At 44.9% G+C, this 27,702-nt stretch overlaps 1 protein-coding gene across 2 annotated transcripts; it reads left to right on the top strand.

Moving 5' to 3' along the window:
- Positions 1–34: 34 nt before the first annotated feature.
- Positions 35–27,702, top strand: LOC126520931 (integrin-linked kinase-associated serine/threonine phosphatase 2C-like). 2 transcript variants are annotated; one of them, XM_050169762.2, is made up of 8 exons: positions 35–575; positions 672–872; positions 931–1,048; positions 2,047–2,153; positions 3,544–3,725; positions 4,022–4,143; positions 17,543–17,744; positions 26,187–27,702. In XM_050169762.2, exons 1-8 carry the CDS (start codon positions 545–547, stop codon positions 26,337–26,339), a joined length of 1,116 nt encoding a protein of 371 aa, XP_050025719.1. In that variant the 5' UTR covers positions 35–544; the 3' UTR covers positions 26,340–27,702. The 2 variants fall into 2 exon arrangements, with proteins under 2 accessions (XP_050025719.1, XP_050025720.1); XM_050169763.2 differs by having other exon boundaries at positions 36–575; positions 675–872.

Below are 27,702 nucleotides of genomic sequence, written 5' to 3'. Positions count from 1 at the left end.
CTGGTACGGGTAGGGTGGTCTAGTACGGGTATCTAGGCGTGCGAGCGCATGAAGCCGTAGTAAAAAAACTTGTAAAGCATGAAACCTTTTACTTCAATCTGAACCTATTAAAATCAAACTAAACGACGCTTTGCTTAAGTTGGTTTCCAAATGAATTACCCTGTTCTTTTTTTTTTTTAGAACCAGAAAGTCTAAATAATTAAATTTAAATATAGTGGTCTTTTAAACTCTACCTTCTTGTGGAGCTGCTTTATTTTTGCTAATCTCAAGTAATGTTTTTCATGCATCAGGAAGCGATTAGCAAAGGATTGGCTGAGTGCTCCATCCGCGCGTTCTATGCGCGCGCTGGCTGGCGGCAGCCGGAATCGCCGGGTTGTTGAGAGCGTCGCTCTGAGCAGCGCATGATGTGTTCGAGCGACTTGAGGCGATTTCAGCGCTTTCTCACAACTTATGCTTAAATTAACACTCGTGGCGAGTCACCTGTGAGACATTGTGTTTCCTTTCTTTTATTGCTAGTGTTGAGTATTGTTTCGATAGCTTTCAGATGGATTTGTTCAGCGATCTCCCAGAGCCAGGTATCATTTGGGAAACCCTCTCGGCGCTCTGTATGGTAGTGGTTTCAAAGGTGTCGTTCACACTTTGTGTCTTGGATTTTTATGCTTTGCATTAAGCAGAAAGCGTGTCCAAGGCCGTTCGGCAGGAGCCAGTGACCAAGGAGATCGGCCGAAAACTGATCACGAAGGCGCAGAACGACGCACTTTTCGACGATTTGCCATCACCCTCATCAGCCGAGGAGAAGGAGCCCGTTCCACAGTCAATCAAGAGGCCCCGAGAAGATGAGGAGGACGCGCAGAATAAGAGGCCCGCGCAAAGTACGAGTGATCCATCTTCAAGCTCTTCTACCCTTGCTAATTAACACCATTCTTGCAGGTGTCATTACGCTGCGTGGCTTCGTGGCGGAACGCAAGGGAGAGCGGGAGGACATGCAAGATGCGCACGTCATCCAAGATGCTTACCACACAGACATTCCTCAGTTGCACGGTTCCATGTTAGTAACGACGTGGTGCTTCGTTGGCCAGTTTCGCGATCGTTTCCTTGTAGACGACCACAACAGTGCATTTTGGCCACGCAACTTGCGTGTATATATATATACTTGTGCTCGTTTGTTTTGCAAGAAAGCGTACAGCTTCGCTGCTAGCTACCAGACAGCATCGCCTGCGGATGCTGCTTGTATCATATTAGCGTCATAAGCATGCCGCGCTTAACTGAACCTACGCCTGACTCTTGCCTTTCACAGTTAGACTGTAATTGAGACTAGTGATTCTTGAAGCACTCGTGAAACGCTGCATGTTGACCAGACTTAGTCCATACATTTTCTCACTCCATTGCTCTGTAGCTTCACGCAGCTTCGTAGCATCTAGGAAGAATCTTTTGGAGTGCACACTCATGTGCCAGACTTAGCAAGTCTTAAACCGAGCTGGCATTTAAAGCAATTTTGGAATCTGTTCATAAATAAATCTGTTCAATTTCGAAGCTGTTCATAAAACTACTACTACAATGTAACATAGCTAACATTAAACCAGATAACTTGCTCTTAAGAACGTCCCCGCAAAGCACAAACACCATTCCAGATCAAAGATTATTAGGCAATGTGTTCATATTTATTCTGAGCCATGAAGAGCACATTTGTGCCAAAAAGCAGTGCAATGTTACTTGAGTAAACATTAATTATTGATCAGCTTGATGAACTATCCACAGCTGGTGGGGGAACTTCGCTCCAGCATACCAAAAACACTACTGTGGGCTTTGTGTTAACTGTTCCATGCTTAAATTAGAATTTTGAAGTATGAAACTCAGCCTAGCAAAAATGATACCTTGGGCTTTGTGGGGATATGTCTTTGCAAGCTACTTGTAGCATGGAGCACTTACTTTTGCTTAGTGTAATAAGGTTGCACCATTTACCTCAGTTGCTTGTTTGCAAACTCAGTGTTTTATGGAGCATATTGGAGGCCACATTTAACGCCACCTACCTTCTTGATGTTGCAGATGTCGGCTTGCATACTATGCTGTCTTTGACGGGCACAACGGTTCGAGAGCGTCACGGCACGCAGCTCAGCAGCTGCATCGGCAGCTCGCCACCCGATTCCCGAAGGGTACTGCCTGCCTCCTCCCCATTCTTGTCTCCCTTGCTTAAACACTTAGGGCTCAAGGTCAGTTTATTAGTCTACATGTTCTCTTGCCTCTCCCTCAGCAGCTGCACCCACGTCATTCGTACACAGTGAGGAGGTAAAAGAAAACATACCTGTTATGGCCACAGCTGTGAGAGATTGCACTCCTGTGTGGTACTACATTTGTAGTCTGTCATATCACTATCTACCTGTAATGTTTTGTTGTCCGTGACAAGGCACAGACAACCTGACCAGGTTATGAATGGTTGCTCGTCAATAGTGCTTCTTTCTTAATAGTGAAAATACAGGGCATGAATTCCTGTAAACTGTTTTTAGAGGGCCAGCACATACTATATTCAGTTATATCTGACAAGGACATTTGCTGGCTTATATTTCTTGTGCTGTGAGACACCTGAGTGTCCCATGTCACTGAAATGTGGCTATTCTTCAATCGGGTATCTGTGCAGGTCTGAGTTACGCACCTTTAAAACGTTTTCTTTGCAATTTGTAGCTGTGTTCTATTCTTACAGAGCATAACAGCTTCCTTGAGTTAAATGTCCCTGATAGAGCGTTACTGGGTGTCGTACTCTTATGTCTTAAAATGAGCTGCAACATGCTGCTGTTTTTTGTAATTGCTCTTCTTCGTAGTGTTAGCTAACTTGCTTTGGAGTGGAGCTTGAAATGTTAAGTAAACTATTTGACAGTCAAATTACATTTTGCTTGGTTTGTGTTAGAACTGGATTTTTTGTTTTGTTTTACCAACTCTAAAAGTTCTTAAGTTTGCCAAATTATTCACAGATTAGTGTGCACTACTGCATGGCTCTCTGTCCAGCTCTTGTCTTTGCCTGCTTGAACTGATCATCAGGCACCTGTGCTGTTCTTGGATGGCATTGGTGCAGCTGAGAAGGGAAGGTCTCCTCTTGTTTATTGGAATGGTAGTTGTATGATACTGTTTTTGATAGTGAACATGCTGTTGTGCAGATGCAATAAAAGCTGCAGCTCTGCTCTGGTCCTTTCGATACCAACATAAGTGCATCTGTTAATGCAGTATGTAGGAGCCCAGAAGTTAAAAGCATAAGTATACTCAAATGTATATACATCTGGTTATTGTATCATTTGCATTGTGATCACTTTGGCATAACTACTTGTGCATCTTTCTAAAAATTTCTCACAGTCTGCAGGTGACTGAGTTTGCCAGTAATATTTTTCTGCAATAAAACTCACATTCTCTCAAGGTAGCTACTTTCTGTGCAAGTGAACTATGTGACCATATCTGTCCAATTTATTTTAGAAACTGGCGTGATGGCCCAATTTTCGCAACTGCAAGCATGTATCAAGTGGCACTTACCATGCCTGTCCCACGTTGTGATTGCAGGTGACATGAGCCATGTGGAAAAGGAAATCAAGCGAAGCATCATGGAGAGCTTCAAGAAGACAGACGAGGATTTCCTCAAGAGGGCAGCGAGTTGCAAACCTTCTTGGAAAGATGGCACGACAGCTGTAATTGTGGTTGCCATTAACAATACACTTTACATTGCCAACCTCGGTGACAGCAAGGTGACTGGCATTCATCACATATTTACTAAATAAACTGGTCCAAACGAACCTGAAGCTTTGCAAATTATTAGACCTCACATTTCAGCTAACTGAATAAAGTGCAAAATTATGTCATGTTCATTGATGACTTTGTTTAGCAGCCTTTCTTTAATGAAGTCAGTATAAATCTTTATTGCATAGCAGCTCTTTCTTTTGTAGAAATTGTGTAATCATTAACAATTGTGTGGCAGACCACAAGCATGCATTCTAGTTGTTCATTCTTATTCATGTTCATTCTTATTTTATAATTTTTACAGGCCATCTTGTGCCGATACCATGAGGAGTCACAGAAGCACATCGCACTTCCACTGAGCAAAGATCACAGTCCAACGGACTATGGTGAAAGGATGCGCATCCAAAAGGCAGGAGGATATGTGAAGTTAGTGCTTTTCTGTTGCTTTCCTGTCATTACTGGGTGCGTTTCAGAATGGAGCTTTTCATGGTTGAGGCAGCACTGAATACATATAACCATTTTGCTCACAGTAATCTCACTTCTATGTGATTCACCATCCGCATTAGAGACTTTTAGCTTGTCCTTATGCATTTACCTTTTATGACATATCAGGTTACTACTGACAGGGATGGCAATAGCAGTGCTGGTAGCGACATCTTGTGGTGATTCTTCTAACCATAATGCGTTAGAAAAGTTTTTATTTTACATGAGATTTCTCTTCCAATGAAAATAAAAGAAGGGCTGCATGGTAATGATTATGTTGCTGCCGATGCTTTACACCAGTAGCTTAGTAGAATGTAGTTGGTCACTACAATAATAGCTTTGTCCTGTCTGGTTGAACTCTGTTCTACAAGATGGCGCAACAATTGTTGTTGCTGCCATTCATCTCTTCAGTAGCCCGCTATTTGACAAGGGTTAAATGTTTATGCACAAGCTAAAACTCTCAATTGATGCCCCCGAACTGCAGCGAGTTGTTGACGTCGCTATGTCCTGCATTCCATCATATATAGCGTCCCTTCCAGTGCAGCTGACTATGTGAATATAATGCTGATGGAAATGTGCCCACTCTCAGATTTAGCTAGTTGGGTTTATTTAAGCTGAATTAAATAAAACTGGGGCACATGAATGGACAAAATAATCATCCATGCATGCCCTCGCACCTGTAGGTCATGCATTTCTTGAGATAAAGCTTCCTATTCTGTTCCTAAAATTAGCACGTGTTTAGGCCATTAAAGCTATCCTAACGGATGTGATGTTTTTATAAGATTTTCTTATGTTGCTGCAATATATGGTAAATCCTTGCCACTATGTGAAAAGATTTTCTCTGTACTACAGCACTGGCTCATGCCCCAAAAGGCTGTGCTGTAACGTCTCTGCAAAAACTGTTATGAGTGAGCACTGTGTGCATTGACATTTGATTAATGCATGGATTATGAATAGGTTAATCAAACACCAAAGTAAATATCAGGCATGATAGCGAATTACATTTGTAATAATAGACACCACTCTCGTTTGTGACAGTATGACATTGAGCCATAAATACTGCATGTGTGCTTTAATCGTGCTTTGAGCGGTGCAGCGTTGGCGTAGAGGTAGACCACTCGCCTCGCGTGCGAGAGGTCCGTGGTTCAAATCCCGGTGCTGCGCAATTTTCCACCGGATTAAAGAAAAAAATCCGCATGTTGATAAAATTGCATAAACAGGCCTGGAGTGTGGCCTGATCCCGGTGACCAGAACCGGTAACGCACTCCCTCACCAGAGCAGGATTGGCCACCCTGGTGCAGTACTTGGCCACAAACTCCTATATGAACACAACAATCAAACCCTGGCCCTCAGTCCCCAGCAGCTGTGAAGCAACTGACCACGGTGGCGGTCAGACCTGTGACGCAGCAGAGGGTGCTAAGAATCCCTGGCTCTGGACAGGCCGCCATTGGAATATGAACCTGGCAACGCTTAACGCTAGAACGTTATCTAGTGAGGCGAGTCTAGCAGTGCTATTGGAGGAATTAGAGGGCAGTAAATGGGATATAATAGGGCTCAGTGAAGTTAGGAGGCCAAAAGAAGCATGTACAGTGCTAAAAAGCGGGCACGTCCTGTGCTACCGGTGCTTAGCGGAGAGACGAGAACTAGGAGTCGGATTCCTGATTAATAAGAATATAGCTGGTAACATACAGGAATTCTATAGCATTAACGAGAGGGTGGCAGGTCTTGTGAAACTTAATAAGAGGTACAAAATGAAGGTTTTACATGTCTACGCCCCTACATCCAGTCATGATGACCAGGAAGTCGAAAGCTTCTATGAAGACGTGAAATCGGCGATGGGTAGAGTGAAAACAAAATACACTATACTGATGGGCGACTTCAATGCCAAGGTAGGCAAGAAGCAGGCTGGAGACAAGGCAGTGGGGGAATATGGCATAGGCACTAGGAATAGCAGGGGTGAGTTATTAGTAGAGTTTGCGGAACAGAATAATATGCGGATAATGAATACCTTTTTCCCCAAGCGGGATAGCCGAAAGTGGATGTGGAGGAGCCCGAACGGCGAGACTAGAAATGAAATAGACTTCATACTCTGCACTAACCCTGGCATCATACAAGATGTGGATGTGCTCAGCAAGGTGCGCTGCAGTGACCATAGGATGGTAAGAACTCGAATTAGCCTAGACCTGAGGAGGGAACGGAAGAAACTGGTACATAAGAAGCCGGTCAATGAGTTAGTGGTAAGAGGTAAAATAGAGTAATTCCAGATCAAGCTACAGAACAGGTATTCGGCTTTAACTCAGGAAGAGGACCTTAGTGTTGAAGCAATGAACGACAATCTTGTGGGCATCATTAAGGAGTGTGCAATAGAAGTCGGTGGTAACTCCATTAGACAGGACACCAGTAAGCTATCGCAGGAGACGAAAGATCTGATCAAGAAACTCTAATGTATGAAAGCCTCTAACCCTACAGCTAGAATAGAACTGGCAGAACTTTCGAAGTTAATCAACAAGCGTAAGACAGCTGACATAAGGAAGTATAATATGGATAGAATTGAACATGCTCTCAGGAACGGAGGAAGCCTAAAAGCAGTGAAGAAGAAACTAGGAATTGGCAAGAATCGTAAAGCAAATTGGCAAATTGGCAAATCGTAAATTGGCAAATGCGTAAAGAGACAAAGCCGGCAATATCATTACTAATATGGATGAGATAGTTCAAGTGGCTGAGGAGTTCTATAGAGATTTATACAGTACCAGTGGCACCCACGACGATAATGGAAGAGAGAATAGTCTAGAGGAATTCGAAATCCCACAGGTAATGCTGGAAGAAGTAAAGAAAGCCTTGGGAGCTATGCAAAGGGGCAAGGCAGCTGGGGAGGATCAGGTAACAGCAGATTTGTTGAAGGATGGTGGGCAGATTGTTCTAGAGAAACTGGCCACCCTGTATATGCAATGCCTCATGACCTCTAGCGTACCGGAATCTTGGAAGAACGCTAACATAATCCTAATCCATAAGAAAGGGGACGCCAAAGACTTGAAAATTATAGACCGATCAGCTTACTGTCAGTTGCCTACAAACTATTTACTAAGGTAATCGCAAATAGAATCAGGAACACCTTAGACTTCTGTCAAGCAAAGGACCAGGCAGGATTCCGTAAAGGCTACTCAACAATAGACCACATTCACACTATCAATCAGGTGATAGAGAAATGTGCGGAATATAACCAACCCTTATATATAGCTTTCATTGATTATGAGAAAGCGTTTGATTCTGTCGAAACCTCAGCATTCATGGAGGCATCACAGAAAAGTGTCTAGAGTGTTATCTACTTTACTTAAGTAATCACATTTGTTTTGTGCCCTTTGTGTAATGACGGTGACCAAAAAGTTTATTTGGAACTAAAACTTAAAAAATATAATAATAATAAAAGAGCATGGGTAATCTGTGTGAATATTGTTACGGAAGGATGAAAGAAGAGAGAGGAAGAAGATCAGGGATGCTGGCTGCTGTGTGTTGTTGTCGGTCAGCCATCTTGACTCTGACTCATCCTGTATACATATTGTAAATATAGTCTTTCTATACTCGCAGCATCCCTGTAACATATTGGTGGGAGGTGCAGTGGACGTCGCATCACCGTCCGCACCATGAATGACGGTGAGCACGCAGGATCAACGTCGTTGCCACCTCCAACGTCACCGTCGCCAGCTACATCGCTGTCACCTTCAGTTATGCTTGTGCAACCCAAGGATCCTGGAACTTTCTGCAGGACCGATGGCGCCGATGTCGAAGAGTAGGTGGCTATGTACGAACGCGTGAGTGGAATCAACAGATGGGACCCAACGCTAATGCTAGCTAACCTGTAACCTGTTGTTCTACCTAAGAGGCATGGCAAAGGTGTGGTACGGAAACCACAAAGAGGAGCTAACCAGCTGGGACCAATGCAAACAGAAGTTGACAGAGTTGTTTGGCAAACCAGCCGGCCATAAAATTGCCGCAAAGCAGGAACTGGCCTCCCGCGCCCAATCCCCCATGGAGTCCTATGTCTCGTATATCCACGACGTGCTGGCACTTTGTCGTAAAGTCGATCACGGCATGACAAAAACTAGCAATGCCCTTAAGCTGCGTCAGCAGCTTAAGGGCATTGCTGACGACGCCTCTAATCTACTCATGTGCAAAAGCTGCTCTACAGTTGATGCTATCATTAAAGAGTGCCGACAATTCGAGCAGGCCAAAAGCCGACGTGTCTTGCACCCATTCACCAGACTTCCCAATACTGCTGCAGCGTTGACGTGTAAAGATCTACCCGCACAGCAGCATGCATCGCCATCAGAGGACGTGGTGCAAAGCATTCAACGTGGACTGAATGCGATGGCGCCCACAGCTTTCTGTTCGCGTAGCCCTGTTGCTACCACTTTTTCAGTTCCTCTCATACAAGCCATCGTTCGCCAGGAACTTGAAAACATTGGTTTACATTCTGTATGTGCTGTTGCCAATCCCAGAGCTAACGAACGCCCTTCAACTATTTTCGCTCCACCCCGACACTTCTCTCCGCGTTATCGCAACTCGACTAAGTGGAGAACTGTGGACGATGTTAGGATCGGCCTGCAGGGGTACTTCTCTCAAAGCTATTTCAGCCCGCTGCAGGTGCGTCGATCGATCCGGGGTGGTGGCGCCCTTCAGAGAACCAGGGAGGACAGCACTAACCAACCATGAACTTACTTCAGGGAACTGCGGACAACCGGCAGCCACACGGCGGGGGTCAGCTCAGGGGAGTTCTCGAGGGGAGGTAATTGGCGGAACCTCCCCATGCACTTTTCGAGACACCAGACAATGGACCGCGGCGGAGGCCACTGTGCAAGGTCCGCTCTGGAATTTAGAGGCGTCGGCTGGGGTCGGGCGTGACCGTCTGGCTATGGGGTCGCAGGACAATGGACACCACGACGACTGCGCTACAAATGTCGTCTGCCTGCGGAGGGGGCACTGAAACCTGTGTGTGCGTGTGTGTGTTTGTAAAACGTCTCGCAGAGAGGCAGCTTGTTTACAATGACATCGAACGTTTTGCCTCACCTAGGGATCTAGGGAACACGAAGTGGATATAACCAGCTGTTGTCGGCGGTTAGTGTGGCATGCTCGTCGTCGTGCTCTGTGCTCATCAATGTACTCGTGAGCTGTGTGCTTGTTTGCTGTATGCTTCGTCTTGCGGGGTCCATTTGGGAGTCACGCTAGACTGTGTAAATGTATCCCATGTTTAAAATGTAAATAATGTAAATAAATCCTGCTCGCCTAGTCCTGTCGACCCAAGTTCCTCTGATCGTCCTACAAGCCCGACTCCAAACCTTACAACGACCAGCCGATCTGTTTCACCTATCGCCGCATTCGTCATGTCGCCCGATACTGTCGCAACTTGTGGCCCCCAACACCTCGCACACTGACCAACCTGAGCTGTTTTGATGCAAATGCCCGCAATGTGTCGCCCACCACCAAGTCTAACAGCGCCGACAACTCTGCTAGGAACACGTGGTACAGCCGCTCACCATCGCCGCGCGGACACCAGTCTCGTTCACCGCAAACACGTCGCCCATCTTCCCGTTTGCCGCAGCCACGTCACCTTTCGTCCCCTGTGGCGTTTGGCTGCACCCTTTAGGAAAACTAAGAAATGCAGCTCTCGGAAGTGGTGCTGCATTGCCTACTACCGCAGCGAATCCTCTGTCTGTGCGCACAAGGAGAAGTGTAATAGACATTAAAATAGACGGCTTACCTGTCCACGCACTCGTCGACACTGGAGCCCACGTATCTGTGATGAGTGGTAGCCTCTGTAGATGCTTAATCCTTTGAGGGTCTATTTTTTTCGCCATATGCGACCGCCCGGGGTCAATGTTTTTTATTGCAGATTTCAATTCTTCTTAGGGACTTATTTCGAAAAAAATTCACCGCAATATTTTAGGGTGACCGTAAAGCGAGAAAAAAAATATTTTTCGTTGGTATATACGTACTATTCATTCATAAATGACAACAATAAAAAAAAAAGAAATAAACTTAAAAGAATTAAAAATTTGATGCATTTTGATACACATAGTTCAAGGCCTTGATAATGCGCACATGAGAATATTTCGCAAGATTCAAATGTTTTTGCTCTTACACTAATATGTACATCCATCGCGTAATCGAACTGCGTAGGGGCGCGCACTCAAGAAAACTGTATGATTGTGTGCCCGTCAAAAATGCAAAACGTGTGACAAATTTCCGCTAATCTTCATCTTATTGCCAACCAGAGGCAATTAGTTTTTGCGAGTGTCAAAAAAAAAAGCAACGGAAACGCATGCATGGCAGCATCCTTCCTGTGCGTACCCCTGTGGGCACTAAACGAGCGAGAAAGAGGCGGTCGCCCTTTGAGCGATTAGTAACGAGATAGCCATCCGTTTTGCAAGCGCAAGAAGCCGAAACCGCCCACGGAACAGAACCCGAACCACCGCCCGCCCTCGCCGATGTGCCAGCAGTAGTATATAGACGCGCGGGAGCAAACTAGCACTAAAACAAAGCATGCAACGAAAACCAAGAAAGGGAGGCGCATGAAAAAAATTCCCTGTATTTCCACATAGTGGCAGCACATGACAGAAAAGAAAAAGCTAGGAAATTGGCGCGCTGTTTAAACGTACAGACGGCGCCGTAAATATACGGTATCAAGCATTTTTTGACTTGCTTGCGGTGCCGTATATATATATATATAATTGACCCTCAAAGGGTTAAAGAAGGTCCTCACCCCACCAGCTGCCCGAGTGCTTCGTGTGGCCGATGGCAGCGTGCTGGTTGTTCTGGGAATGTGTACTGCGCATTTAATTATAGTCGGCCCCCCTACTTCTGTTCTCTTTGCTGTGATCGACAACTGCCCTCATAACATTATCCTTGGATTGGACTTTTTATCCGCTCATTCTGCTCTCATCGACTGCGCGACCGGCGATCTTCAGTTGGAACTGCCTCAACTCACCGATGCTCCGAGCACCGCCCCACCGCACTTGTGCTCGCTTCACGATGTGCGTCTGTCACCCGAGGCAGTTACTTACGTCACTTGACCGCCCAGCCACAGGTTCCGGACGGTGAATATGTGCTTCGCCCCATCATCGACATGCTTTTGAACCAGAACGTTGCTGTTCCCCATACGTTGGTCACGGTTACTAATAACGACGTCATTCTACCGCTTCATAATTTCAGCCGTGCCCTCAAGTGATTCCGGCCAGCATGTTCTTGGCCAGCGTTTCTAGTGGTTCCGAATTTGGCATTGAGTCTGAATGCCGAGTGTGGCTTATTAGCGCCACTTGCAGCTCACAGCACTGGTTCCTTAATGGATGACTTCATGCAAATGATTGCACCTGACCTCACCTCTGCACAGGCCACGAACATACGTGACCTGCTTGAATCGTACAGTGACATCTTTGATTTCGGCGACAGGCCTTTAGGCCAAACATCTGTTGTTCACCACCGTATAAACACTGGAGACACGAATTCTATTCGTCGGCGTCTCTATCGGGTATCGCACGCTGAACGTTGAGTCATCGAATCAGAAGTGGACAAAATGTTCCTCAAAGGGGTCATCGAGCCATCAGCCAGCCCTTGGGCTTCACCTGTCGTCCTTGTGAAAAAGAAAGGTGGTACCTGGCGTTCTTGTGTCGATTATCGCCACTTAAACAAAATCACGTGAAAAGACATCTACCCAATACCACACATTGATGACGCCTTGGACTCCTTGCACGGAGCTAAATACTTCTCGTCCATTGATCTTCGATCCGGCTACTGGTATATTTCAGTTGATGAAATGGACCGCGAGAAGACGGCCTTCATCACGCCAGATGGCTTATATCAGTTCAAAGTCATGCCCTTTGACCTATGCAATGCTCCTGTGACATTTGAACGTATGATGGACTCTCTTCTGCGAGGCTGCAAATGGACCACCTGTCTTTGTTATCTTGACGACGTTATTGTTTTTTCTCCCACGTTCAGCAGCCACCTTACCCGACTCGCTGCAATTCTTGCGGTCTTCCGAAAAGCCGGCCTTCAACTGAACTCCACGAAGTGTCAATTCGAGCTGTGTGAGGCACCTTGTTGACGCAGCCGATGTCCAACCAGATCCAGAAAAAGTTTGCGCCGTATACAGTTTCCTTGCACCACGTTCTGCTTCTGACGTGCGCTGCTTCGTTGGCCTGTGTTCTTATAGCCCTGTTACACGGGCGACCTTAACCGCAATTATCGCTGAACGTGGTTAGCACGGTTACAAGGCAGGTGAAACTGCGGTTAGGCCGCTATCCGCGGTTGACCGCCAACCGAGCTTGGCAACCTCGGTTTAGTGTAACCGATGTTTCGGAAACGGGCAAAATGGCGGACGGTACTTCTCCCGAGTGCAGCGCTGGTGCTTCCCAGATATCTTCCAAAAAGTGTTTCATTTGGTCTGATTTGGTCAACTGAGGCACTGATACGCATTTGGGATGATAATCTGGCCGCTCTGCGCTCAAGTAGTCGAAAGACACACCTCTACACAGAGATGATGGCTACGCACAAATATCGAAATTTAAGAACAGCGCAATCATACTGGACAAGTGAGACACACACAAACGCTGTGTGTTGGTGTGCGTCTCACTTTCTTGTCCAGTTTGATGGCGCTGCTTTTAAACTTATAACTTCAGCGTTTTTGACATGTACTTTTTTTGTGATAATGTGTGCAATGTGAAATCGCAGTGTACATACATTAACACCTCAAAGCACTGCCTGTTCTAACTTTGTTATTCTTTTTTTTGTAAATGCAAGCGTATAGTTCCAAAGTGCATTCACGTAAAGTTGTACTCCCTTTAATTATGCAACGAATGTTTGTTAGTTAAAACATTCATTGGTTCATTAAGAATTTTTTTTTTGCCTTTTCGTTCAGTGGACTTAATTTTATTTTATATTTACCCATTTATGACCCTTAATTCTGACTTTTCATATATTTGTATCCCCATCAGGCGCTGCTCACAACTGAGAGCAGGAGTATCGAAAATAAATAACCTACACGTGCAAAACGCAGTCTTACACGTTAAAACTCTCAAATGTGACAATTGTTTTGCTGAAAAATAAAGTCTTTATACCACTGTGATCAAATGTCGAAGAAAAATTATTCAAAATGAAGCCTGTACGCAAGCAATCACGCGACGCGTCATCAGACCATAAACCGTGATTGGGATAGCCCGTGTAACTCTGGCAGACTACGGTTCGCATTAACCACGGTTGAGTGAGTTAACCACGGTTAAATTTGACCGCGGTTAAGCTGCCCGTGTAACTAGGGTATTACTTTCACTGTTTCATCAACAACTTCGCCGACGTTGCTCGGCCTTTGACAGATCTTCCAAAGAAAAACACTCCATTCTCATGGGGCCCGGAGCAGTCTCAAGCATTCGCCACTCTCATCGGGTTTCTGACTACCCCTCCCATACTTGCCCACTTTGATCCATCTGCACCAACCGAAGTCCACACTGACGCAAGCGGCCACGACGTCGGCGCTGTTCTCGCCCAACAGCAGAATGGTACCTAGTGAGTGATAGCTTATGCCAGCCGCCTGCTGGTACCTGCTGAGAGAAATTACTCCAACACCGAGCGGGAGTGCTTGGGTTTAGTTTGGGCTGTCGCCAAGTTCCGGCCATATTTGTACGGTCGCACGTTTTCGGTTGTCACAGACCATCACGCACTCTGCTGGCTGTCTTCCCTTCGGGACCCGACTGGATGACTTGGTCGCTGGGCTTCGCGGCTCCAGGAATTTTCATTTATTGTCCATTACAAGACTGGACGCCTCCACAAGGACGCTGACTGCCTCTCGCGTCACCCCTTGGATCCTCCCGATCCTGTTGTGTATGATCTGGTGACCAGCGTGATGGCTTTGACTGACATGACCGACATGCACGCTGAACAGCAATGCGACGCATCCTTACAGCCCATCATCGCCGGAGTGCAATCTGGCGGCACCGACGGCACGTGCCGCATGTTCGTGCTGCACGACGGCATCCTCTATCGCCGCAATATCAACCTTGATGGCCCTGAGTTGCTCCTTGCCCTTCCTCATCATCTGCGATCCGTCGTTCTCGAACAACTTCACGATGCACCGACGGCAGGACAACTAGAGTTTTGCATACGTACAACCGTATACGACGCCGGTTCTTCTGGCCGGGTCTCTACCGCTCTGTGCATCGTGATGTCGCAACTTGCGAATTGTGTCAGCACCGGAAGAAACCTCCTCTGGCACCTGTCGGATGACTCCATCCAATTGAAGTTCCCTCTGAACCGTTCTTTCATATAGGCCTTGACCTGCTTGGCCCTTTTCCGACGACGACTAGAGGGAATAAGTGGATCGCTGTCGCTATTGATTACGCGACACACTGCACGATAACAAAGGCGTTGCCAACTAGTTGCGCAACAGACGTCGCCGATTTTCTCCTCCACAACGTCATTCTTCACCACGGTGCACCTTGACAGTAACTTACAGACCATGGCCGCTCGTTCTTATCTCGAGTTGTCAACGACCTCCTCCATTCTTGTGCCACTGAGCACAAGCTGTCCACCGCCTACCACCCACAAACGAACAGTCTTACGGGATGTCTCTACTGAACAATCACAGAGATGCTGTTGATGTACGTCTCCAACAATCTCCGCGACTGGGACGCCACGTTAGCTTACGTGACGTTCGCATAAAACTCGTCCCGACATAACACCGCAGGATATTCGCCCTTTTATCTCTTGTATGGTCACAACCCCACATTACCGTTCGACACCATCTTCCCTTTTGTGCCGCGTGTTGCAACTGAGTACGCTTGTGAAGTCATCGATCGCGCTCACATGGCACGTCAAGTCGCCCGATCTCATTTATTAGCCTCGCAGCATATACAAAAAGAGCATTACGACCGCTGCCATCGCAATGTTAAGTTCGCGCCAGGTGCTTGGGTGCTCCTCTGGTCACCATGTCGTCGGGTCGGCCTCTCCCAAAAGCTTCTCTATCGCTACACAGGGACTTATGAAGTCCTACGCCAAGTTAACAACGTAAATTACAAGATTTCGTTGCTACACTTTGATGCATCCTCAAGTCAGACGCCTGTTGACGTCGTGCACGTTTCACAGCTGAAGCCATACTTCGCTCGCAATTCTACACCTACCATGCGCCGAGACGGCGCTTCGCCACCCGGGGCTCCTGTTACAGAAGGATGAAAGAAGAGAGAGGAAGGAGAATGGGGATCGGAGATGCTGGCTGCTGCATGTTGTTGGTGGTCAGCCATCTTAACTACTCTGGCTCATCCTGTATAGATATCGTAAATATAGTCTTTCTATACTCGCAACATCCCCGTAATAATATGTTTTATTTCAGGAGTGCAATCATCAATTTTAACCTTGTGCAAGATGATAGTCAGCATCTTGATAATGTAGACCATTGCTGCAAGTTATGCTTAACCCTACATGAAAACCCACCGTGCTTCCTTAGTTAACCATGACTACAAACTTAAGCTTTTGAGTCTGCATGTTCTGCCCTGTCCTTTTAAATTTTGCATATTCTGCTTGAACGGCAGACACCCCACACTATTTCATTTGCTAAACTGCCATGTGGGATAGAAATTGGGTTGCTCCTTGCTCGGACTGCTGCCAAGCACCCAGCTGCCCCCTCATTGTTTTCATAATCATTACTCAGTTTTGAGAAAAGAGAAAGCAGTGTTGCTGCCACACACCATTGAGCATGGTGAGGTTGCCGGCAGCCAGAGCTTTCGACAGTCCCACTTGCTTTCACCGTAGGCATCTTGTTTCAGGAACTGGGCACACTAGTTGGTAGAAAGCATAGGGGTCTGCTGAGTTTCGCGTCAACTAGGGAGAAAAGGCCATAAACCTTCACTTTGCTGGATCCCACAGTAAAAGGAGGTTTAAAATGGGTTAAACAACACCCAATCAATGGCACTTCCAAACAATACCTTTTCATGCGATTAGCATTCTTAGGGTACTTCACACGTCTTCCGGTGGCTGGCTGGCTGTCTGTCTATGTACTGTATGCCTCTAACCATTTTCCTGCCAACTTGGGCCACTGGGTAGTCCATAGTCTCATGGGTAAAGCATTGGGCTGCTGTGCTGCGGGAACTTGGTTCGAAACCAACAGTGAGGCCTGTTTGGGTCATGGATATGTGACATTGAGTATGTGCCGCTCTTCAGTTTGCTTCTTTGATGCCAATTTGGGTATGTGCTACTGGGTATGCGCAGCTTTTCAATAACAGAAATCCTTAAAACATTTCTCCAGTGCTGGGTAAAATCAAACCCACGTCATATGTAGTGAGGGACTTTAGTGTGAATGTATATTTTTGCACGCACCACACGCATATTTCCTGATGGCACGATGAGATTGCACAGTATGTCCAGTGGGAAGAGCAAGACAGGAACCCAATTGCATACACACCTCATACATGACGCTTTTTGGAGGTGATATGTAACATGGTGTCTCTACATTGCTTCAATGCTGATCGCATTAACGTCAGAATTCCTAGTGAGATGGGTCCTGCTGGATTTTTTCTTTTTTTTTCAGCTGTGTTTGCTACCTGGATCACTTTTTATCAAGAAATGGCATTCTGAAGCAAAATCACCTTTTACCACTAACTGGCAATCCGTGGAAGTTGGCCAGAACTCTTGTTGACAGGCTATATAGATATCAACAGCTCTTCTCGTCCAAATGAAATCAGAGCATTCAACCTTGCACAATTGAAGACTCTGACTTGTGACTGTTTGTGGAAAAAATAACCTCTGGCTATGAGGTAATTAAATGCTGATTTGTTTCATTGCTAACTGATGTTGTTACAGTAAAATAATTCCAGAGGGTTTTGCTCACTAACCTCACCCTTCTGCTGAACTGTGGCAGAACGCATTTGGCTAGCACTGGCTATACACTCCCAAAAATGAACTACCATCTCAACACTGAAGCAGGTTTCATATGCTGCAGATTCGCTGTTGCTCTTAAAGCGGTGACAGCAACATCTGGGCATTTATAGCAAATGGCAGGGTGACAGTAAAATAGTTCAGGCTTGCTGAAAATTTTTTCAACCACACTTTGTCTATCTAATAAAACATGTGACATGCAGTGATGTGTTGGCAGGAGTACACATTTGCAATGTGAAAGGTTGGAAGTTGCTACAGTGGCAATTTCCGATCTCTCATACACAATGGCAACTTCTGACACCTAAAGTTGAAGGATCTTGAAACAAGACTTTCTTGATTTTTGTGGTCATGTAGGCTGTCACAGTGTTATCGCATTGTTAAGTCACGACACTTGGGAGGAAGAACAGGCTTCACAAAACTCTGCCTGCAGGGACGGACGAGTGCTAGGTGTGCTGGAGGTGTCACGCTCTATTGGGGATGGCCAGTACAAGCGGTGTGGTGTCAGCTGCCTCCCAGACGTCATGCGTTGCCAGCTGACGCCTGCCGACCGTTTCCTTGTGCTTGCCTGTGACGGTCTCTGGAAGGTCTTCACCTCGGACCAGGTTCTTGCAAGTGTGCTCGCCACTTTGCAGGTGAGTAGTGGCCCATGGTTCTACATGGAGGCTAAACCGTCTGTTGTAAATCGTAACATAGACACAAACAGAAAAGGAAGCTTATACAAGTATAGACAGTGGTATATCCAAGTTGTTTATTTGTGACCGTGATACTGCTGCTCATAACAGACGACAGCACCACCACTGATCCCAATGTACCACACTTGAGAAAAAAAAAAGAATCTGGTAGGACGTATCAGGGACGCAGCCACAGTGGCGTTCGGGAAAACTCTTGTCCGTTCTGTAGAGGGTGTGTGCACTAGGTTACAGAAATGGCATAACCAAATACTCAACTTACATTTATTCACACATTAGAAAGCTTACATGCTTAGCTTATGCTGCAGCAATTGGGGGCCTTACAGTCTAATTTTGTAATTGTGCTCCGTCCCTATTCATAGTGGGCCTGTTTGTTTTGCAGGGGCTGTTTGGGCATTAGTGTAAAGAAATGACCTCCCTACTGGTGGCACCTTAGACTATCCTGCACTGCTCAAGCCCGCCACACTCGTAGATGGTTGGGGCTTTTGTGCTTGCCTCAATCTCCTGTGCTTGAGCTCTGTATGGAGACGAACACATTCTACCATGGTCAGAGGGGTTGGGCATCCCTGTGGTTTGCTGTCCAAGTTTCTTCACGCCATTTCTGGACTCAATGTCTCGAATGCAGGGGTGCCATAGTCAAGCAAGCTTGGAATTTCTGCAACGAATTGCACACTTGTAGGCCTTATAACTCCTGATGAGCACTGGTTTGAGTTCGATTAACTATACTTCTTATGACAGAGTGAGTTCTCTCAAACATGACCAATCCTGCTCGTATCGACAAACGTACTGCCAAGCTATGCCTCTCTGACTGCCCTGTGCGGAGCTAGATTTGGCTCCGATTGCATCGTGCAAGGCGCAACACGCCGTCATCTGCACACACAACACATGAATGACCAAGTAATGGCTTCCTTCCTCTACACAATGATGCCAAAGTAAGGCGTGTGGGTAGTACAGTTGCAAAGGTATAAGCAATAATGCAAGAATGTTTTTGTTGTATGCGGTTTTAGGTAGCGAACCCCTATGCTGACTGAAATTAAAGACATTTCACGTAAAAAAAATCTGATGCTGAAAAGTCTTCGCAGACTTGAATGATTCCTTTGGCTCTGAACCCATTTACCATGACATCAGTGTGGCTCTTACAGCAGAGGCCACACTGCCTGAAGGACAACTTCCTTGCAATGCACGTAATGTAATCCTGATGCGCTTCAGTATTGCACGTTGTCTCCTCCATAATAATGGTAATACAGTTGACTTCCATTAATTCGACGTTGACGGGACTGATGAAATTGACCAAATTATCCGTCAGGTCAAATAAAAAAGAAACGGCAAAAAGAACAACGTCCAAATGCATCGCTGCTTTATTTAATAGTACAGTTATACCTCGACATAACAAAGTTAGTAAAATCGGCAATTTACTTTGTTATATTGAAATTTGACCTTTTATAAAATAAGTACAATCGCCGATGGATTTTCTTACATGGAAGGGGCCATAAGATTTTCCGAATTATTGGGCCATTAGAAAAAGGAAACTTGAATTTAAAAAAAAAAATTATTTTCTCAAGTTTAAAAGTTGCAGACGAAAGATAGTTTCTTGCCGTATCAACGAAATCTCTGCATTGGTGGTGTGAAGCGAAGCCAGACATGTTTTTCTGCCCACTGTGCCCTCACTGCTGACAGTGTCGCCCACAGCGCCAGCAGTGGAGAGCGAATGCTTCGTCTGCCTCTCGCTTCAACGCGTCTCCAAAACTCAAGATTACGAAACCTCCAGCATCAAACCCGTGGGAAGACAGCACACGGTGCCACACCCTCTCAGCCATTGCACACGTGGCAGATTACCTCAAATAGAGGGCATGTGATCTGTGTGTGTGTTTAGCCATGCACGGCCATGGCAGTGCTAAAAATGGAGGTGCTCACCAACATGCCCCCCCTCCCCCCACCCTGTCACGTGCACTTGATTATGTTACCCTCTCCACCCATCCCCTTGCTCGCCCGGGAGGACAGCGCCCATCAGGGCACTATCCTTCCCAGCTCACCCTTTATTGTGTTGCTATAGAACCTACGCAACAGCAGTGAAATTTCATTATGTAGAAATTGTCTATAAACACACTTCATTATATTGAGGTTCTAAATACATGATGTTCTATAGACAAGAAGTTACAAAAAGTTGTATTGAGAGCTCTGTCATATTGAAGTTCATTATATTGAGGTTTAACTGTATTTACCCAATTCTAACATGTCCCCAAAATTTAACACACACGCAGTTTTTATGGGCACGAAGTAGAAAACTAATATAGAAATGACATTAGCGCTCCCGAACAAAATAGAAATCTAATGCACATGGTCTTTTTAGCTAGAAAAATTCAGCGTGTCTCTAACTCCAACAATAAAAAAAAAAAAAGCAGTCTCAGTTTCGCTCGAAAGGTGAAGCATCGATTACGATAGCAAATTAGTAGACGGCTACACGGAGTATAGTAGTTTGATCGGCCGTATAGACTTGTAAACTATCACCTACTAATTAAATTAACAAGCATGGTATTGCGCACGTACAGGTAAACATGAACACATCTCACTCTATGATTGTGGAAACTCACTGTCAAAACGTTGGAGTGAGGGAGTGAGGCAGCAGCAGCGAACGAATTAACCTTCATGCTGCGGTCCCACTTCAATGTGAACTAAGCATCGAAAGCACAGCACATGCGTAGCTGCCAGCATTGGTGCACTTTGCCCACATCGCAGATCGCTTTCAAGATACGACGCCCGCACGGTCTCGCTGTACGCAGCAGCTGCCAGTGACAGTGGATGGGCAGGTACAGTTGCTGCCCTGACAAAGAAAAGTGCCCGTGTCAAAACGTTGCTGTCAGCAATATTCCTTGTTCTAGTGCTGTTAATTAATCACTTCAAGCCTTCCTGTGAACCTCTCTCTTGTTTTGGACAGCAAATTAAGTTCTTTCTTCAGTTGCAGTGAAAGCAACATTTACAGGCACATGTGTATCACTGAAATTTGCACAAGTAAGAATATAGGTATATCCTAAATATAGGTCTGCCTCTGACTTGGAGGTTAATAAAAACGGGAAAAAAAAGAAAGTGCAATGCAGTTAATCAAGTTGCTCATTCGTCGTCAGAGATGGAAACTGCAACTGAGCCATCAGGATTCTTGTCCTAGCATGGCTGCTGTCGCTTTTGACATCCAACAGCACATCATCGATGATGTCAAGGCATTTGTTATTCAGGACTAGGCACGCGCAACACTCATCGTGCAATGAGCGGCACGAACTAAGTATCCGATCATGTGTGCTGATCACTGCAGCTGGCCTGTTAACGCTTGTCTTTCTAATGGTTTCCTGTCAATAGCACCTTCAGGTTTTTCGCACTGCAGTAGCCTGCAGTAGCCACCATGACCACTTTCCTGTGCTGCCAATTTTTCTCAGCAGATAGCCCTTCTTCCATGGCAGTCTTATTTCAAAGCACTCAAAGCTCATCTGCTTTTGCAGGTAGAACTCTTTCAGTGAAAAGTCGGGTCTTTCCACTCTATGAACAACGCACTTGTGAGCAAATTCAACCACATTTACAATGAGCAAATTTGTTATTACTGGGAGAATGTGTTCTTGATGCTCATAAAGAAATACTTCCATGGTATATTGAAGTTCATTATAAACATAGTTGTGGCCGCAGGTCGAAGCTTTCAGAGAAAATTGCGAAAATGGTAAATTGTTGTGCTCCCGCCATGTTCCCATTTGCTTCCGTGTATTCTATCACATCGTTTTTGAATGCAATGCTAAAGTCAAGCCGAGACTTGCTAATTTTGCACTCCAAGACGAGTTTGCGAGTTTTAAAGCAAGTTTGCACAGAGGTTGCACACCCTGCGTGTTGGCAATGGCAACAACAAAAATGGCAATACTCTCTCTGTGCATATTTTGTTTTTCTTGTCCCAAAGTGGCCATGCGACAATGGAAATTGTGCCAAAGACTGCTATATAAAACGAGACACTGTTCCTCTAAATTTTTTGAAGAAAGCTCAACCTATAATTGGTTTTTTATGGTACATGTTGGGTAGCTCAAGAAGAAGCAAAACTCAGTTATGTGTGTATGACATAATTTCTATCATATTGATTGGGAAAGATATTACTTTTTTGGCGTGCTTTTTGTTGATACAAATATGTAGCCTGTAGCCTGATTTTATCTTCTCTCTCTCTCTCTCTCTGTCATCAGTTAGGCTTTTTTTTTTTCCACTGTGGTGTGTTGTGATCACTGGTTGTACCATTGTCTGTTTAGTACCAAAATTTAGACAGTCAACAGGTGAGGAGTTCGCGCCGACTTCAAACACACACATACCCAAACCTACATGCACTTAGCCATATTCACCACACACTGTGCAATGACGAATGCCCGTGGTGTGGTGATACCCCAAAGTTACCGCACATCACGTAGATGTGCCCAAACAGACTGACACATATAAATTCCACACAACTAAAAACACAAGATTTTAACAGGCATTGGAAGGTGCAGCTTACGGACGAGGATCAGGATAGCCAACTTACCCTCCTAGACCAAGCCCAGCGAGCCGCTCATGCCAGTGGAGCCCTGGACTAGGGGCCCCAACCACGGGACCTCAAATTTTGTTTTATTCTATAAAGTTTCTTTCTCTCTTTCTCCTTCCACGTCCGTCAATCGAAACATCTTGAAACACTGTCAGTGACAAAGTATTAAGTGGCGTCTGCTATGGGGTCTATGAGTGAGCCAGTGAATGCACGCTGTCACGCGTCTTTGTGGAAGCAAACTGCCATTCCTCACGAGGTGCAGCAGGCGCAGAGCAGGGTTGCCAGATGGCCCCAACAAAAAATAGCCAAATGATCTCAAAATGTAGCCTAAAGATAGCCAGACCCAAATTTTTAGTGAGTGCAAAGTAGCCAAAAGCACGGCCAAAATGTTTGATGATGTTCTGCAGATGTCTTTGAAGGCGTAGATGATGTCCAAACCTCACCGCGTATTTCCGGCTACAAAATTTCTTCCGTCGCATGTAACCAGCACATCACTGGCCTCAAGATCTGCGTAACAAATTCTAATGAGAGGTGCCACTCAGACGTGCATTTGGACACCACTTATTGTTACAGTGAGCCGAAGGACTTCTTTTCCGATTTACTCATGACATTATTGGTATTAACTGAGCCACATTCTTAGCTAACTTCAGTTCCCACCTCACTTTACCCGAGACATTTTTCTATAAGAGTCCGGCAAAATATTGCCTGCTCCAACATTGAGGATGAGCTTTGGCTGGTCACGATCGAGTGCCCAAGAGGCGGCCCAAGTTCAAGACATATTGGAATAGGGATGCCTTTCCTGTGCTTGGCTCATAAAACAAACATGTTATTTATCTCCCGCTCTCTCTCTCTTTCTCTCTCCATTTTGTATGTTTTACTTGAAAGCAGCTCGACGCTGAGTGAGCAAATGCTGCCGCTTGGAGGCACGCTGGACTTTGGAGAAAACTTGAAACCTTCTTGCATTTTCTTGTACGAAGAAGTGGCAGTTTTGACTGCAATTCGCCTTTGAGTGGGAACAAACAGAACAATCTGTTGGCCCATAACAGAAGAGGTGAATTAAAGTTTATAGTTTTAATTTCCACCTAGATTACAGCGCTGGCAATAATCCAGGTTGTATTAGTATTGAAACGAGTTGAACGGCACAATATTTAAACAGGCATTCGCTGGCAAGATTCTTGCAATGCGAAAACGTGTATGTAAATTTCTGTGAAACCAGGTATGAATGCATCTGCTGCAAAATTTCTGATGGGGGCTGGGTACCTTACTTTCAATGCAACTTGAAAAAAGAAATGTAATTCCACTAGCAAACACACAAAATCGATTTTATGGGTCGTGCACGGCTGTCATAAGTACAACGTAAACTCCTTTGTCTAACAAGTTCAAGCACTATACATCGGAATAGGAAGTCAGAACACTATATTTACCTCTATAAACTGGCAAAAACTCTTTCCCAACCACCAGTATGACGTGTGCAAAAATAATAAAACATGGACGTAACAGTACCGCAAGCACCTATTATGTATACCAAATGCATTTTTTTTTCTCATCACAGCTGAAAAATACGCCAAGAAAAAGAGAGCGTAGCGCTGGGATGACGTGTAAACATGGTAGCGATGACTTAACACCATTCTCCCAGTGCTGACATTGCCTAAAAATACAGCCTTCGAGATTGCCTACATATCTTTGTAGCATCAATGACATTTGGGTTTTCATAAACTGGCGTTCCCGAATTTTGTCAGTGTTGGCGTGGTCTTCGGGACTAGGAAGTCTTTAAGACAAAAATAGCCCAAATATAGCCATGTAGCCAGCTCGGAATTTTCGATGCCAACCCGCATAAAAAGTAGCCCAATTTGGCTATTAGTAGCCCGATCTGGCTACTCTGGCCCAGAGTGCAGCACTGACGAGGAGTCAGTGCAGCAAATACAGTGTGTCATTGACGTAGAACTAGCCAAGCCACCACTTCGTATGCTGCAATGTTCAAATGGCGCCCTCGGTGCAATCGATGTGTGCAGTTATAGTGCGCCGCAGTCGGGAATGCCCATCGTGCCACCGCTATCTTAGAAGGTGTTGCTGGAAAGCTCGCCGCCTGTCAACAGAGCGCACGTGGTCTAAGGTGGCAGAGTTCGATATATCCATTTTACGTCCGACCCCATTCGAAATAAAAATTTTAGAATGCATGTGATTTTCTGGGTGATGTAGAAAGCATTCGATATACGCAATAATTCATTATATCTGTGTTCAATATATCGAGGTTGGACTATATTACGAGTAATTTCCTTGCCTATGCTATGCAGGTAGCGCGCATGTTGTTGACGCAAGAACTCGGAAATAATGCTGATGTTTCTCAATTACCTTATTAAGCGTAAGAAAGGCCACTTTGCCTCATTGTTAAATGTTGAGATGGGAAAGCCACAGTCCAGCTAAAGTAATCTGCAATTTGATAAATTCCACTGGGAAGTCAGTTGAATTTGTTTTTAGTATCATAATTACATGCCATCAAAATTCATTTATTTGCCAAATGATGCAATAAATGAAGAACGCAGGCTGCCCAAGTGTAGCTGGCAGCCTAATCACCAAGCTCTGTCGTCCATGCAACAGTGTCTTGTTCATAGAGTGGAAGATAACTCTGCAGGCAGCACTAAGCAGCCGAAAAGAAATTCTTCAATGGGTCCTGGTAATGTACGCCTGCCTAGTATGCTACTACTTTTGTAGGTGAAAAAGGCATTGCATTTCTGCCAACTCTTACAATGTTTACTACCATTTCATGATTTTGCAGTTGTTTCGTCAGGTTTTGCTACAAATAATTTTGCTTGTGAACAAGTTTCACTTGTCGGACTCAGTTCGATCATGCCCTTGAAAGTCTTCTGATTGTGAAAGGGTACTGGAAGAGCACCTACTTCGAGCAAATTTATTCAGACAGGTTCTTGAATCGAGTGAAATTTTCAACAGCAGTCACTGAAAAAGCCACTGTGATTTGAAAATTTTCTATTGCTTGTTCCAAGTTTGCTGCTGCATGTGTGCCTGAGCACATTAAAAAAGTGTCTTAAGCACACACTTTTCTTTACGTGCTCAAGACAGGCATTTTAAATGTGCGTGCCCAGTGAACATTTCGCAGAGTGACCCGGGCTCACTCGTGGTTTTCAGCTCTCATTGTGAACCCAGTTCCTCTGAACGAAGCACAGTTGTCCAAGGGAGTAAGTGGCATCCCATCACGACAGAGGCAAACAGAGCTGCTGATTCGTTTAATGGCAATACCTATTTCTTACTTTCTACTATATATGAAGAAGAAAAGTGAGCGGCGGAGCACTTCTGATCAGTGCTTTTGTCCTGGATCTTTAAAGAAAGCCAGGACACAGACAGGAAGAGTTCTTAACAGCTGTCTTCCATCTCATCTAGCTGATGGATACTGACTCAGACTGAACTGACAAGTGTTGATCTTAGAGGTACAGGTGGGTTTGTAACAGTAGCGTAAATGGTCCCCCTTCCTTCAACAACTCTATTTGTATCGTGAGCACTCTCCTTCCTTACTAAATACACATCAAGAAATTTTTGTGTCTTATATTTTTTCTATTGCATGATCAACCAAAATCCTGGACTTCAATAATAGGTTTCCCTCAGGAAACAGTAGGAAAACGTGCCTCGCAGAACAAACATGCTCCCTGAATGAATTAAGTTCGTGCTGCGAGGCAGCACTGTAACAGTAATGTTACACATGTAGCACCAACATCCCCCCTCCCTACACCCAAAAAACAAAAAATGACAAAAATGTTGCAGTGCCTAATTTATTGTGTGCAAGCCTCAGGTTGTAGTGTTCTTCATAGCTCACAGTGTTTATATCCTTGTTGCAGGATGAAACGATAACAGCAGAAGGGGACAAGAAGAGGACACTGGAGCTGCGATATGAGGCCGCCTGCAGCAAACTCGCCAATGAAGCTGTGCGGAAGCTGAGCGGAGACAATGTCACCGTTGTCATTGTTGACATAGAGAAAGACAGGCAGTGAATCCTTGGGCCAGCTTTGGGAAGCGTTTGCTGGTTGTTCCTGGTATTGGTGCCCCAGAGGTTCTTATGCAGCAATATTACTTTTTCTTCAGCCTTCGCTTTTCTTTTTTTTCTCTCTCTCTCTTTCATCTTGAGACAGTCCACACATCCCCTGCTCATAACTTGCTCATCTTCATGCTGCTGTTGTTATTTTTTTAGTGATGAATATTTGCTAGTGTTTTTCAGAGTGTGACTGACTGGCTTGAGAAAAATATTTATAAAAGACTGCTCCTGAGGGTTTTAATTATCGAATGCATATTAGCACTTGACTTCACTGTGATGACAGAGTGCACATATTCTGTCTCCCGAAAGCACCGAACTCAACAGCAAAACGTGTTCTGATGCAAAGAACACAACTCTTCACCAAGGAATTTATTGATGACAATTGCTTTCTCCATTGTGGCTAACTATGCTTTCTTTTTGCCCTCAGTTGAGGCTACTTGCAGCCATTTCTCTGCTTCAGACGAATCCTTTTGTTTGTGTGTCTGTCAAATTTCTATGAGGCTTCTTGCTTCTGGCGAGAAAATATATTACAGGGTCTTCACCATGCTCAGGCTCCTAATGTAACTGATGAGCGGGAGGGAAAAACAAGCTATTTGTTTTATGTATAAAAATTCAAAAACCATTTAAGTAGGAAAATTGTATAACATGCAATCTCACTTTGTCTTAATTTGTTGGCTTCTACGTTGTGTGTGTTTGTGCCGCATGAGAATTACATTTGCCACTTAATTTTTGTTGTAAGGAATGCCAAGGGAAAGCATCTCTCATTTACATTTCGGCACTGAAAAAGAAGTGATCACTGAACGCACATCTTTTTGTTGTTTACCATGTTCTTTTCTTAACATATTGCATCATTGGCATATTGTGAAGCATTCAATATGCAGGATCATTTGAAATGCTGCCTCTTGTGGGATTAGTTTCTTTAATACTTATGTAGTCCTAATGTGGGAGCTTTTTTTACAGAAAGTGTATCGCAACAAAGAGTCATTATTATTCTGTCTTTTTCTACTTCAAGTTCTAAATGCCCCCTTTGTTTGCTGTCTTTTCCTGGTCTTCAGGCAGCTGTGTGCATTGAAACATTTCTGGTCAGTTGCCTCTTAACGCTGCATGTTCCTGTGATGCCATATTTGCCTGCTGATGTACTGAGCTTTGCTCAATGCTCGCACAACGGAGAACGCACACCCTTTCTTCCATGTCTTTCTAAATTTTTTTTATGTGAGTGATATGCAACGTAAGCAGTGTCTAAGTGCTTTGCATTGTCAAAATTATTGTCTCCATTCATTGCAAAATGTTATATAATAAAGAAACACACTTTGCCACAGAAA

Source organism: Dermacentor andersoni, chromosome 3, assembly GCF_023375885.2.
Source record: "Dermacentor andersoni chromosome 3, qqDerAnde1_hic_scaffold, whole genome shotgun sequence".
NCBI lineage: Eukaryota > Metazoa > Arthropoda > Arachnida > Ixodida > Ixodidae > Dermacentor > Dermacentor andersoni.
The sequence above is the reverse complement of the archived record's forward strand: the minus strand, read 5'-3'. Positions and strand labels throughout refer to the sequence as shown.

Excerpts from the sequence above, each read along its gene's own strand:
- LOC126520931 (XM_050169762.2), top strand. The coding sequence starts at position 545 with ATGGATTTGTTCAGCGATCTCCCAGAGCCAG. Across the intron at positions 2,154-3,543 it reads CGCCACCCGATTCCCGAAGG|GTGACATGAGCCATGTGGAA; the intron begins GTACTGCCTGCC and ends TTGTGATTGCAG. Across the intron at positions 3,726-4,021 it reads CCAACCTCGGTGACAGCAAG|GCCATCTTGTGCCGATACCA; the intron begins GTGACTGGCATT and ends TAATTTTTACAG.